The sequence below is a fragment of the Mandrillus leucophaeus genome, unplaced genomic scaffold, assembly GCF_000951045.1.
Source record: "Mandrillus leucophaeus isolate KB7577 unplaced genomic scaffold, Mleu.le_1.0 Scaffold1181, whole genome shotgun sequence".
Classification (NCBI taxonomy): Eukaryota; Metazoa; Chordata; class Mammalia; order Primates; family Cercopithecidae; genus Mandrillus; species Mandrillus leucophaeus.
Window position 1 is genome coordinate 798,858 of NW_012100110.1, and position 15,093 is coordinate 813,950.

The 15,093-nt window shown below is 39.0% G+C and overlaps 1 protein-coding gene across 1 annotated transcript in view; it reads right to left on the reverse strand.

The window, feature by feature from the left end:
* Positions 1–15,093, reverse strand: part of ERP44 (endoplasmic reticulum protein 44) — a 115,477-nt gene that overhangs the window by 11,901 nt on the left and 88,483 nt on the right. The window contains exons 9-10 of the mRNA XM_011965260.1: positions 13,451–13,562; positions 12,387–12,528 (exon numbers count right to left, since the gene is read on the reverse strand). Of these exons, the coding sequence (XP_011820650.1) occupies positions 12,387–12,528; positions 13,451–13,562 (254 nt within the window). The remainder of the gene's footprint in view (positions 1–12,386; positions 12,529–13,450; positions 13,563–15,093) is intronic.

The window sequence follows — 15,093 nt, forward strand, 5'->3', positions numbered from 1 at the left end:
ACACTGTTGGTGAGAGTGCAAACTAGTTCAACCATTGTGGAAGACAGTGTGGCGATTCCTCAAGGATCTAGAACTAGAAATACCATTTGACCCAGCCATTCCATTACTGGGTATATACCCAAAGGATTATAAATCATGCTGCTATGAAGACACATGCACACGTATGTTTATTGCAGCACTATACACAATAGCAAAGACTTGGAACCAACCCAAATGTCCATCAATTATAGACTGAATTAAGAAAATGTGGCATATATACACCATGGAATACTACGCAGCCACAAAAAAAAGATGAGTTCATGTCCTTTATAGGGACATGGATGAAGCTGGAAACCATCATCCTGAGCAAAGTATCCCAAGGACAGAAAACCAAACACCGTGTATTCTCACTCATAGGTGGGAATTGAACAATGAGAACATTTGGACACAGAACAGGGAACATCACACACCGGCACCTGGCGTGGGGTGGGGGCAGGGGGGAGGGATAGCATTAGGAGAAATACCTAATGTAAATGATGAGTTAATGGGCGCAGCAAACCAACATGGCACATATATACATATGTAACAAACCTGCACATTGTGCACATGTACCCTAGAACTTAAAGTATAATTTTTAAAAAATCTATTACTATATTTGTATGTCTATTTCTGGACTCCCTCTCTTCTCTTCCATGGCTCTATGTACATACTCTTTCACCAAAACTGCACTGTATTAATTACCTTAGATGTATATTTTGTCTTAAAACTAGGTAATGTGAATCCTCCAACTTTGTTTCTTTTTCAAAACAGTTTTAGCTATTCTGGTTTAAGCTTTCCATATAAATTTTAGAATCTGGTTGTCTATATCAATGAATCTAGCTGAGATTTTGACTGGGATCACATTAAATTTATAGGTCAAGTTGACTGTATTGAGTGTTGTAATCCATGAACACAGTATGCTTCCTTGTTTATTTTGGTTGTCTTGGATTTCCTTCAGCAGCATTTTGTAACTTTCAACACACAGATCCTGCACATGTTTTGTTTGATTTATATCTAGGTAGTTTTTTTTTCCTCCTTTTGGAGTTATTATAAATGGAACTTAAAACAAAATCCTGGTTTCCAATTGTTCATTGTCTTTGTATAGAAATATAAGTGATGTTTTAAAAAGTTAACCTGTATACTGCTCAAATCACTTATTAGTTCTAGGAGCTCTTTAACAGATTTGTTGGTAATTTCTACACAGACAATCATGTTATATACAAAGAAAGTTACTTTTATTTCTTTCTTTCAGGTCTGAATGTCTTTCATTTATTTTCTAGTTCTATTGTACTTGCTAGGATTTCCAGTACAATACTAAAAGAAGTGGTGAGATTGAACATCTTTGCCTAGTTCTCTATCATACAGGAAAAGCATTTGGTTCTTTATCATTAGATATGACATTAGCTGTAGGTCCTTTATAGATGCCCTTTAAAAGACTGAAGTTTCCTTTTTTAAAAATCTCCCCAATCCCCATAACCCCCAGCCTCTGGTAACAACCATTCTACTCTCTACCTCTATGAGTTCAACTTTTAATATTCTGCGTATGAGTGAGATCATGCAGTATTTGTCTTTCTGTGCTTGACTTCTTATTCCACTCAACGCACTGTTCACTCCTGGTTCATTCATGTTGTTACAAATGACAGAATCTCATTCTTTTTTAAGGCTAAATAGTATCCCATTGTGTATATATAGCACCTTTTCTTTATCCATGCATCTGTAGACAGACGCTTACATTGATTGCATATCTTGCCTATTGTGAACAATGCTGCAATGAACATAGGAGTGCAGATATTTCTTCAACAGACCGATTTCCTATTTTTTGGATAGATACCCAGTAGTGGGGTTGCTGGATCATAGGGTAGTTCTATTTTTATTTTTTTGAGGAAACTCCATACTGTTTTCCATAATGACTAATCTACATTTCCACCAACAATGTGAAGGATTCCCTTTTTCCACACATCCTCATCACCACTTTTGTCTCTTTTATAATAGTCATCTTCTATGCTTTGCATATGGTTGGTTTGTCTCCACCAAATCTTATTTTGAAATTTTATCCCCAACATGGAGGTGCTGGTAGGTGTGGCCTAATGAGAGGTGTTTGGGTCATGGAGGCAGATCCCTCATGAATGGCTTGGTGCCATTCTCATGGTAGCTGACTTCTTGCTCTAGTGAGATAGGATTAGTTTTGCTGGGATCGAATCAGATCCTGTGAGAGTGGGTTGTTACAAAGCCAGGTAGCCCCTCAGGTTTGGTCCCTCTTTGCATGTGCCCACTTCCACTTTGACTTTCTCTGCCACGTTTTAAGGCAGCATAAAAGCCCTCAACAGAAGCTACACAGATGCAGGTGTCACGCTTCTTGTACAGCCTGTAGAACTATAAGCTAAATAAACCACTTTTCTTTATAAATTACCCAGCCTCAGGTATTCCTCTATAGCAAGACAAAACAAAGACGCCATTATTTTTTTTCCCCATTGGTTATTGGGGTACAGGTAGTATTTGGTTACGTTAGTAAGTTCTTTAGTGGTGACTTGTGAGATTTTGGTGCACCCATCACCTGAGCAGTATACACTACACCCTATTGGTAGTCTTTTATCCCTCACCCAGCTCCCACCCTTCCCCACAAGTCCCCAAAGTCCACTGTATCGTTCTTAAGCCTTTGTGTCCTCACAGCATAGCTTAGCTCTCACATATCAGTAAGAACATACAATGTTTGGTTTCCATTCCTGAGTTACTTCGCTTAGAATAATAGTCTCCAATCTCATCCAGGTCACTATAAATGCTGTTAATTCATTCCTTTTTATGGCTCAGCAGTATTCCATCATACATACATACATACACACACACACACACACCCCATAGTTTCTTTATCCGCTTGTTGACTGATGGGCATTTGGGTTGGTTCCATGATCTTGCAATTGTGAATTGTGCTGCTATAAACATGCGTGAGAAGTATCTTTTTCATATAATGACTTCCTTTCCTCTGAGTAGATACCCAGCAGTGGGATTGCTGGATCAAATGGTAGTTCTACTTTCATCTTTTTCATATAATGACTTCCTTTCCTCTGAGTAGATACCCAGCAGTGGGATTGCTGGATTAAATGGTAGTTCTACTTTCAGTTCTTAAAGGAATCTCCATACTGTTTTCCATAGTGGCTGTACTAGTTTACATTCCTACCAGCAATGTGGAAGTGTTCCCTGATCACCACATCCACACCAACATCTACTATTTTTTTATTTTTTTATTATGGCCATTCTTGCAGAAGTAAGGTGGTTATTGCATTGTAGTTTTGATTTGCATTTCCCTGACCGTTAGTGATGTTGAGCATTTTTTAACAAAATTTTTATTTAATAAATGGTTAAAATCGCAGTGCCAAAAATACATTAACATTTAATAATTTCACTGAAAGGAAGAAATTGTAGAATGCACGGTTTCAGAAAGCTATTTTCAGTTATTTACAAATAAAGTGTCTAAAACTCAAAGACAGGCTCTATATGCTATACCTAGTTTATCCCTTCCCCAACAAAATTTCTGTTATTTGGGAAAATTCTTAAACGATGATTTAAACCGTAACGGTTACAAACCACAAATGCATCCATCCAAAGACTGTGAAACCATTTTCTTCCAGTCAGTGGCAAAACTGTTGAAAGGGCAATAGTTGAAGCTGCTGAGTTTTATATAGTGTGAACTGTGGTATATATATTCCTACCAGGACTAAAACACAGCACACTTTGCAGGCATGGCTGACTCACAAAGGTTGTAACAAACAACTGCTCTTTACTCGACACCACGGCGTGGAGGCCACAGAGAAGCACGAGAGACTGACAGCTCTTCTGCTTACAAACAAATGAAACCCAAAGTGGATCTCGTTCTCAGAGCACTGAAAGTGCTTCAGGACTCGCACTGATCCCATACTAACCTTCTTCCCTCTACTGTCCAGTGGAAATCATTTTCTGGTTTGGCTAAACAACAAATACTAGTTTATAATAGGAATAGTAAAATCCGTGAGAATTCTGTTCAATTTAAGACTTGACACTACTTTCTTTAGAATGGTTTCTGCGTGTTTCTATGTCACCCTCTGTATTTTTAGCTTCCAGCTTCCTGGTAAGGAGTAAGTTCTCCTTTCCCGTCACACTCGGGGTCATTTACATGTTTCTGGGATGTCCTCGCTAGTTCATGGAGGCCAGGTGCGCGCAGTGACTCACTCTGCCTCTTCCTCCACTCTTCTCAGGACCAGTCCCCGAACCTTCTGCCTTGCAGTTCCTCCCGCTTCCGCCACACTCTCGTGCTCGGAAGCAAGCTCCCAGATCATACAGCCGCAAGGCCGGCCGGTCCTTGTTTGCCAGTCGCTCCTTTCTGGGTGCCGGACCGTCCTCACACCTCTGAGCTCTTCCCGGTCTCTCCACAGCCTCCCCAGGAGCCCCGCTGTCCTGGCTCCCCTTCTTCCCTCTGTCTTGGCCAGGTTCTTTACCCCATGTCTGCTCATCTTCGCTCCTGCTGGAAAGCCGGTCAGGCTCGTGGTGAGATCTGTGCCTCCTGCTGTCATCCACATGGTGTCTTTGTGCTTCAGATTCTTTTTCTTGAGATCTCTCCACATCCCTGTGCTCTTTGTCACTGCCGCCGTGTGACCTTAACCCTTACTTCTTTCTCTGCAATTTTTTTTTTGTTTTGCATCTTTCTTTTTCTTTTTCCTCTTCCTGCAAACGTTTCTTTTCTAACTCTCTCTTCCTCCGTTCTTAATCGCTTCTCCTCTCGCATTCTCTGCTTCCCTAATTTTCTATTTTTAATATATTCCAAAACAGGTGTAGTTCTTCTAGCAATGAGCTCTCTTGTCTTCGCCTCCATCTCCCCCAGCAGTCTCAGGGTTGACACTGGTCTTCTCTTTCTCCACACAGTAGGTTTCTAAAAACTTCTTATATTCTGCATCCCAAGTTGGCGGCGAAAAACTCGAAGTAGTTGTGCCCGGGCAGCGGGTGCAGCTGCTCCTCCAGCAGCTCCTTGGGGGAGGCCCGTGGACAGGTGGCAAATGACCACGTGCGGGGAGCGCGAGGAAGTTCCCACCGCAGCGGGGGCGTGGACATCCAGTTCGGGAGGCACCGCCTACAGTGCTAGAAGGCCCGGGCCCCACCCCTCCCGGCCCCCGCCCCTCCCCCTCCGCTCAGGGCGGTCCTCTCGATGTTGAGCATTTTGCTGGCCATTTGTGTATCTTTTGAGAATTATCTGTTCATGTCCATAGCCCACTTTTTGATGGGATTGTTTTTTTCTTACTGATTTGAGTTCATTGTCGATTCTGGTATTAGTCCTTTGTCAGATGTATAGATTGTGAAGATTTTCTCCCACTCTGTGGGTTGTCAAAGACACCATTCTAACATCTCTGATGATTAATGAAGTTCAGCACATTTTCATATACCTATTGGCTACCTGTATGTCTTATTTTGAGAAATGTTTATTCAGATGCCTTACCCATTTTCAATCAGGTTGTTTTCTTACTATTGACTTGTTTGAATTCTTTATATATTTTTAGTATTAACCCCTCATCAGATGTATGGTTTGCAAATCCTTTTTCCCATTCTGTAGGTTGTTTTTTTCACTTTGTAGATTTCCTTCACTGTGCAGAAGCTTTTTAGTTTGATGTAATCCAATTTTTCTATTTTTGCTTTTATTGCCTGTGCTTTTGGGGTCATATCCAAAATTTGTGGCCCAGACTAATGTCATGAAGCTTTCCCCTGTTTTCTTCAGTACTCTTAATTTCAGATCTTATGTTAATGTCTTTAATCTATTTTGAGATGATATTTGCATATGGGGTGAGATGAGGGTCTAATTTCATTCTTCTGCATGTGGATATCCAATTTCCCCCCACTCTTCCTAGCACAATTTATTGAAGAGACTCTCTTTTCTCTTTTTGATGCTGGGAAAAGTGCACCTTTTGCACCTTTGTCAAAAATCAATTGACCATAACCAGGGTCTCTAGTTTGCTAGGATTTTGTTGAGGACTTTTGCATCTATGTTCATCAAGGATATTACCCTGTAATTTTCTTTTCTTATAGTGTCCTAGTCTGACTTTGAATGTGTTTAAAAGTGCTCTCCCAGGCTGGTGCAGTGGCTCATGTCTCTAATCCCAGTGTTTTGGAAGGCCATAAGTAGGAGGATCACTTGAGGCCAGGCCAGGAACTTGAAACCAGCCTGGAAAACAGCAAGAATCTGTCTCTACAAAAGCAAAAACAAATTAGCTAGGCATGGTGGCACATGTCTGTAATCCCACCTACTCGGGAGGCTTGAGGTGGGATTACTTGAGCCCAGGAATTTGAGGCTGCAGTGAGTTATGATTGCACCACTGCATGCCAGCCTGAGCGATAAAGCAAGATCCCGTATCAAAAAAAAAAAAAAAAAAAAAAAAAGGTTTCTCCCTTCTTCAATTTTTTGGTAGTTTTAGAAAGAATGGTCATCAGGTCCTGGGCTTTTCTTTGATGGGAGACTTTTCATTACTGATTCAATTTCTTATTTGTTATTGGTTGCTGTTGGTCTGTTCAGATTTTCTGTTTCATGATTCAGCCTTGGTAGATTGTATGTATCTAGTATTTTCTTCTAGGTTATTAATTTGTTGACACATAATTATTCATAGTAGCCTCTTATTCTTTTGTATTTCTGTGGTATCACTTGTAATGTCTCCTCTTTCATTTCTTATTTTATTTTTTGAGCCTTCTCTCTTTTCTTCTAGCTGCAAGTTTTTAAATTTTATCTTTTTAAAAAACCAACTCATAGTTTTGTTGCTCTTTTCTATTGTTTTTCTAATCTCAATTTCATTTATTTCTTCTGATCTTTATTATTTTCTTCCTTCTACTAAATTTGAGCTTGGTTTGTTCTTTTTCTAGTTCCTTGAGATACAATGTTAGGTTTGAGATCTTTCTTGTTTTCTGATGTAGGTGTTTATTGCTGTAAAACTAACTTCCTAAAACTATTTTTGCTGCTTCCCATAAGTTTTGTTTGGTATGTTGTATTTCCATTTCCATTTTTCACAAGATATTTTTAAATTTCCCTTTTAATTTCTTCTTTGCTCCACTGGTTATTCAGGAACATGTTTGATTTCCATGTATTTGTGAATTTTCCAATTTACTCCCAGTTATTGATTTCTAGCTTATACCATTGTGGTCAGAAAAGATATCTGATACAATTTTAATCTTCTTAAATTTGATAAGACTTGTTTGTGGCCTAACATATGATCTATCCTGAAGAATGTTCCATGGGCACTTGGAAGAATGTGTATCTTGCTTCAGTTGAATAGAATGTTCTATATAAGTCTGTTACGTCCATTTGAGCTAAAACTGTGGAAATCCAAACTTTCCCTATTTTTCCGTCTGGATGATGTGGCCCTTGCTGAAAGCAGGGTATTGAAGTCCCCTATTATTACTGTATTATAGTCTCCTTTCGGATCTATTAATCTTTTCTTTATATATTTTGGTGTTCCAATGTTGCATGCATATATATTTTAATTATTATATCCTCTTGATGAATTGACCCCTTTATCATTATATAATGACCTTGTTTTACAGTTTTTGACCTAAATGCTATGTAATTATAGCAACCCTGCCCTCTTTTGGTTTCCATGTCCAGAATATCTTTTTACCTCCCTTCACTTTTAGTCTACCTGTGTCCCTTATAGGTGAAGTGAATCTCTTGTAGGCAGTTTATACTTGGGTATTGGTTTTTTATCCATTCAGTCACTCTATGTCTTTTGATTGGAGAATTTAAGCCATTAACATTCAAAATAATTATTGATGGGTAAAGACTTACTACTGCCATTTTGTTAATTGTTCACTGGTTGTTTTGTAGATCCTTTGTTGCTTTCTTCCTCTCTTCTTGTCTGCCTTTGCGCTTAGGTGATTTTCTCTAGTGGTATGCTTTATTCCTTAATTTTTATCTTTTGTGTATTTACTAAAGTTTTTTTGCTTTGTGGTCACCATGAGATTTACATAAAATATAATCATAATAGGGTATTAATTTTTATTTTATTTTGTATACTTCTTCACTATGTCCTGTGCTCAAAACAGGCTATTTTAAGCTGATAAAAACTTTATTCACACACACACACAAAAACTACACTTTTACTCTACCCTCCTCACATTTTAAATTTCTGGTGTCATAATTTACATCTTTTTATACTGTGTATCCCTAAAATTATTGTAGCTATTATTATTTTAATAGTTCTGTCTTTTATCCTTCATACCAAAGCTATAAGTGATTTATATACCACAATTACAGGCTTAGAGTATTCTGAATTTGACTGTATACTTACTTTCACCATTGAGTTTTATACTTTCATGTTTTCATGTTAGTACTTACTGTCCTTTTCTTTCAGCCTGAAGAACTCCCTTTTAGCATTCCTTTTAAGACAGGTCTGATGAAACTCCCTCAGCTTTTGTTCATCTGGGAAAGTCTTTAGCTCTCTTTCATTTCTGAAGGACAGCTTTGCTAGGTATTAATATCATATTGCTGGTTGGCAGTTTTCTTCCTTAAGTACTTTTGAACATATCATCTCACTCTCTTCTGGTCTATAAGGATTCTGCTGAGAAAACTGCTCTAGCTGTACTGGAACTCCTTTACATGTCATTTGCTCTTCTCTTACTGCTTTCAGAATCTCTCTTTGTCCTTGATTTTCAACAGTTTATGTGTTGGTGTAGTCTTTGAACTAAAGCTGATTGGAGTTCTTTGACCTTCCTGTACCTAGATACTTATACCTTTCCTCAGATTTGCAAAGCTTTTCTCATTTTAAATAAGTTTTCTACCCCTTTGTTTCTCCTTTCTCCTTCATTTACTCCTATAACTTGAATATTTACTCTTTTGGTGCTGTCCCATTAATTCCATAAACTTTCTTCATTCTTTTTTTCTTCTTTCACTGTATGTTTTCAAATAACCTGTATATTCAGGTTTAAATTCTTCTAATTGTTCAATTCTGTTGGCGATGCTGTTACATTTTCTTTTCATTCATTGTGTTCTTCAGCTCTAGAATTTGTTTAATTTTTAAGAAATATATAATTTCAATCTCTCTGGTAAACTTCTCATTTTGGTAACTTGTTTTCCTGATGTCATTGAATTCTCAGTATTTTCTTGAAGTTCATGGATGTTACTTTTTAAAACAATGATTTTGAATTCTTTGTCAGGCAGTTCATACATCTCCATTTCTTTGGGTCAGCTTCTGGGAGATTATTGTGCTCTTTGGGTGATGTTATGTTTATGTCTCCTTGGTTTTTCATTTCTTATTGCCTTACATTGATGTCTGGGCATTTGAAGATGTAGAGACTTATTTTAGTCTTTGACTTGCTTTGTCTGGGAAAGCCCTTCACTAGTCAGTCCATTCAGGGATTCTAGTCCAGCTGCCTGGTATGGTTCATAGGTTGGCTTGCTCTTAAGTGTCTTCACACTGGCTGGCCCGGTGCCTGGGTCACCAAGGGGGTGAGCTCGGTGCCTGGTTCCATGGAGTTAAGCCTGAAACTTGGGTCCACTGGAGTGGAGCTGTTGACTGGTTCTGTGGAATGGGCCTGCATCTAACAGGGTGGGCCTGAAGCCTGGGTCCACTAGAGCTAACCTGGCACTGGGGTGGGCCTTTGAGTCTACAGGGGCCATTCAGGCCTGGTGCTTGGGTCCACTGGGATAGGCTGAGTCTATGGGAGTGGGTCTGGGTCAAGAGTCCACAGGGGACTGGCCTGGAGCCTGGGTCTGCAGAGGTAGTCCTGGAGCCTCTGTCTGTGGAGACTGGCCTAGAACCAGGGCCTACTAGGGTGAACTCGGACTCTGTGTTTACTGGAGCAAACCTAGATCTTAGGTCTTTGGAACCTGCAGTTGACCTACTGCTGGGGCAGGTGTGGAATCAGGATCTATGGCAGCTTGTCTGGAGTATAGGATCATGGTTGCTGGCCTGGTATCTGAAGCCATTGAGGCTTGTTGAAAGCCTAGGGCTTTGGAGTCTGGCTAGAGCCTGGGACTACTTGTGTTGGCCTGGAGGCTGAGTGTGCAGGTGCTGGCCTGGAGTCAGGTCTGCAAAATCTAGCCTGGGTCCTGGGGCTTCAGGGGCCAGTCTGAAACCTGGATCCACAAGTATGTTCCTAGAAGTTGGGTCCATGGAGGCTGGTCCATCACTGGAGTCTACTAGGATAAGCCTAAACCCTTGGTCTGTGGGTGCTAGCCTGATGATTAGGGCTGTGGGCAGCTGGTCTGGAGCCTGGAGTCACTGGGATTGGCCTGGTGCTGAAGTAGATCCAGAGACTGAGTCTGCTGGGCAGGCCTGGGGCCTGCAGCTTTGGAATCCAACCTGGGGCTTTGAGATCTAGCCTGGCACCATGGTGGGACTAAATGCTCGGTCCATGGGTACCAGCCTGTAGTCTGGGGCTACAGAAGCCTTTCTGGCACTGAGTTTTACCAGGACAAGCCAAGTGTTAGGGTCTGAGGAAAAGTTTAGTGCTAACTTCCTTCTCCTTTCCCCACATGAAGGGTATCTCTCTCCATACTGTGCTGCCTGGGGTTGGGTGAAGGGTGGTGCAAGTAGTATAAAACTGTCCTTTTTAGACTCTTCAATGCATCATTTCTTTACTACACTCAGGTACTGTAATCTCTGACCTGGTTTCCTTAGCTCTTGTAAAGGTATTTTTGTGCATGGATGTATGTTCAACTTGATGTTTCTGTGTGAGAGGAACATGGAAAGTCCTTTTCTGTCATCTTGCTGATGTCCACTGAGACTAACTTTCATAATCAACTCTTGACTAGATTACTGAACAGTCACCTAGATTTTATTTTGACGCCCTCTAATCTATTCTCCAGATTGCAGCCAGAGTAATCTTTAAAAAACAATCTGATTATGTCACTCCCTGATTAAAACCTTTCATTAGCTCTTGATGGTTTTCAGGATAAAGTCAAAATTCCTTAACACAGCATGTAAGGACTTCCATGAATTAGTTCTCTTGACCTCATTCCTCAGCATTCGCCTTTCCACTTATATTCACCAACAGCGCTTGAACTTGTTCCTGCCAATGTTACCTTTCTCTAAGCCCTGTCTCCTTCTCACCTCCGGGATAAACTTCTAAAAAACTTTATACCTACCTTGGGCATCAATATTGCCAGAAATCTTGCATCAGGTACTACTCTGTTGATCTCTGTCAGAGCACTTATCCCTTAATAAAACATAATTGCCTGTTAAGCTGGTTGTCCCTTTCCTCCACTTGGTTATGAGTTCTCTGAGGGCAGGGACCCAGTCTCAGTAAAAAACCTTGGTTCTTAGCACAATATCTGTCATAGAGAAGAGATAGCTAAATATTTAATGAATTGATAGGTTGAATGGTATCTTTCTGAGCATAGATAAAGTAAGAACAACTAAGATTTGTTACTACTTTATGGTTTATAACATAATCATTATCTCTCATCAATTTTTACAACAATCCCGTTAGGTAGGTGGTATCATTAACCATTTTTTATATATGAAGAAACAAGAACAGAGAAGTTAAGTGACTTTCCCAAGGTAAGACTCAAATCTAGGCTTCCTAGATAATTTTAGGATTGGGAATCTTCTACCAAACAACCACATCTCCACTGAAATATTTAGAACTGAGTGGGGTAATTCATTCTGCCATAGGACTACAAATCATCCTCTAACTGTGTAATTTAATCTTTTGAGATAAAAATGGCATTTAAATGAATTTTCAAAATAAAATATCTAATTTGAATACTTGTATTGCTTAAACTTTTCATATAAAAAAATCTACATTTTTAACCACTGTATTTAACACCTCACAAAGCTGATAAAAATTCAGTATCTGTAGTACCTACAAGGCTTATACATATATTAATACTCTAAATATCTGAGAATTGAGTCAGAAAGCTTACCTATTCTTGGAACAGTTCATAGCTATATGCCATTAGAAATGCCTAGTAATAGCAAGATTCATAAATACTACTAATGTTCTTGCTAGGTGCAGTCACGAATGAACAGCACTATTACACAATTTCCTTTACCCTGCCCAAAGGTTATAAGCTGTTTTTCTTGATGTGCTTGGCAAAGACCAAACTCAGTGAAAAGCTAATTTCTCACAAGACAAAAATGTTCTTTGAGACTGATTCCCAAGCATTAATCATTAATCATCCAAGCATTCATTATCAATCCTAATCACTTAATGTTGGTATTTCTACAAGGGTATACCATAATGTTCATAATTATACCACACTCTATAGTGAAAAAAAAGCAGCAGTCACCCAAACCTCTCCCATCCAGTTAACAGAGTCCTACTGTTCCAACATAGGATTATTTAAAATATTCAAACAACTATTTTAAGTTCATTTTTGAGACACATCTCAGTAATTTTTAAACAACAAAATGAATACTTACAATACATCTTTGAAGTCTCCAAACACATACATATGCCTAAAGCTGTCAATAGCGATTACAGGACAATCTGCTGGAGTTTTCTGTATGTGCAGAAGAGGATGTCTAAATTTGTCACAATCGGCATGTAAAAAGTTTATTGTACCTTTTAAAAAAAAAAGAATTTTGAGAGGTAAATTCAAATTTTCTTGATTATATTTTCACAAGATTGCAAGCTCACAAAAAGTGACATACTAAAAAAGCACCCCAACATTCTTAAGAGTAATATAGATCAGAAAAACTAAAACCTAAATATCTAACACTTAAAATAGGTAGGCTTTTAGTTCTTAGAGCACGAAGTATAACTTCTTTAGAAATCATATTGACTTAGCCCAAATTTGAAGGCTATAATGAATGTTTTACTCTCCTTAAATGGGCAATCATTTACTTTGCAGATTACCAGGTTCTAGGCAGGAAGCTCAAATTGATATATGAGCCATTCTCATGGGACCATTTTCATACCAGCCTATTCCAGCCATACTGGTTGATTTTTAGTGGAATTCAACCTGCAAGATAGTATGTGACTAAAATGGGCAGCTCTATACAGTAACTTTAGTTTATTTTGTTTGACTTTCTTCCCCAACTACAGAGGAAAAGCTGGTGATACCTCAAATTCCATTAAATGCTTTGGAGAAATCCACAGACAACTACTCAACTTTCTTTCATTTAGAAATAAATGTTAATCAGACTGTGTAAGCTCTCTCAGAAATATCTCTGGGAATGTCCATCGGAAAAGGAGTCAGACAAGCAATGAAAGAAAGTGCCCAGAACTAATGCTCATTCATGACCCTGCTTTTCATGAACTTTGATTTTTCTCTCCAAAATAGTAATGGTTAGAAGACAAACAAAAAACACTACTTCATATTATCGCTCTACTAATGCCTCCTTACTGTCACATTTGAATGCACTAAAATAAGGTTTTAACCCAAATATGTTTATGTGATTTGAAAGTAATGGGGGGGAGACGATGAAAGGGGGAAAAAAAAGAGAGAAAGAAATGATGAAAATAAACACCTTAATCTGTCTACCTTTTTCACTTATTAATTGCCGAGCTACTTCATTCTGGAATATTTCTAAACTTTCTGTATCTTCTTTCATGTGAAAGAGTATGAGAAAAGGCAGTCCTTCTTCTGTCAATTCCTGTAGAGAGAAGCATTCAATGAGAATTATCAGGCTTCTCCATTCAGTTGTAGCTATTTTCTAGGTAGAAACAATTTTGAACCCGACCCATGTAATGTAATAGTTGTAATATCCCAGGGGGGAAAAAAAGGCTCAGTGGTGTGAATAAACATTAGCCTGAACAGAAGACTGAATTCACTCCCCTCCCCACCTCAAGCACCCAGGCGGTCAGAGGATCCACATGCCCTGCTTTGCTGCAGAAACTGATCTGCCTTAAAGGAACCACTGTCTGTCAGCCAGTATGGGATACGAGGCCTCAGGGTTAGGCTGTTGAACTCATGACATACAGAGGTGAACTATGCTGGTTCTTTACCAAGGCGTTAATTTTAGGGTAGGGTAAACATGACCAGTATTTTCAGTCTTCACAAGTAACACTGAAAATTGAGTATATCAGCAATAAATAAATATGATTTGCAAATTTTTTTGTATTCTAAGGTTGCGAAAACCATTACACTTATATATAAAACTTAACCAAAGCTGAAGTGTTTTATCCAGGGTAAAAGACAAAAACTCCATTATTTACTAATTTTCTACCAATACAATTATTAATAAATACCTGCCCCTATATATTTTTACATATCTCTTTATACACATACAAAAGCACCTTGAAAATTATAAAATGCTATTAAAATTTTTATTGTTGTAATTGGAGAATAATACAATGAGTAGTCATGATTAAATGAAATGTGATACGTAGATAGATTTAATCATTTATTCTCCCCAACAAATGCTAAGTTCTGAGTCATCAGAAAAAGTCCAGAAAGGGTCTCAAAACAAAATTATTTTCATCAACTATCCTTTTGAGCATCTCTCCATAAATTTAGGAACTACCTCACCAGAAAGTACAAATGTCCTTTATTTAAAAAAAGAAAAAAAACTGAAACTGGGACCTATTTTACAAGATTAAAAGTTTTCTTCTGGTTCTCATCTCCATATTTAAGCCTGTTTCACTTGTATATAAGATCAATTATTAAGCCTCTTGTTACACTTATTTTTTAAAAAGCTGAGATACAATTAGCATACCATAAATTTCACCACTGTTTTTTGGAGACAGGGTCTCACTCTGTCACCCAGGCTGGAGTACAGCCTCAACCTCCCCAGGCTCAGGTGATCCTCCCACCTCAGCCTCCCAAATAGTGAGGACTACAAACATGCATGACCATGCCCAGTTCATTTTTGTTATTTTTTGTAGAGATGGGATTTCGCCATGTTGCCCAGGTTGGTCTCAAACTCTGATTGCTCACGCAATCTGCCTGCCTCAGCCTCCCAAAGTGCTGGAATTACAGGTATGAGGCCACACACCTAGTCCATCATTTTTTATTTTTATTTTTTTTGAGACGGAGTCTCGCTCTGTTGCCCAGGCTGGAGTGCAGTGGCCGGATCTCGGCTCACTGCAAGCTCCGCCTCCCGGGTTTACACCATTCTCCTGCCTCAGCCTCCCAAGTAGCTGGGACTACAGGCGCCCGCCACCTCGCCCGGCTAGTTTTTTTTT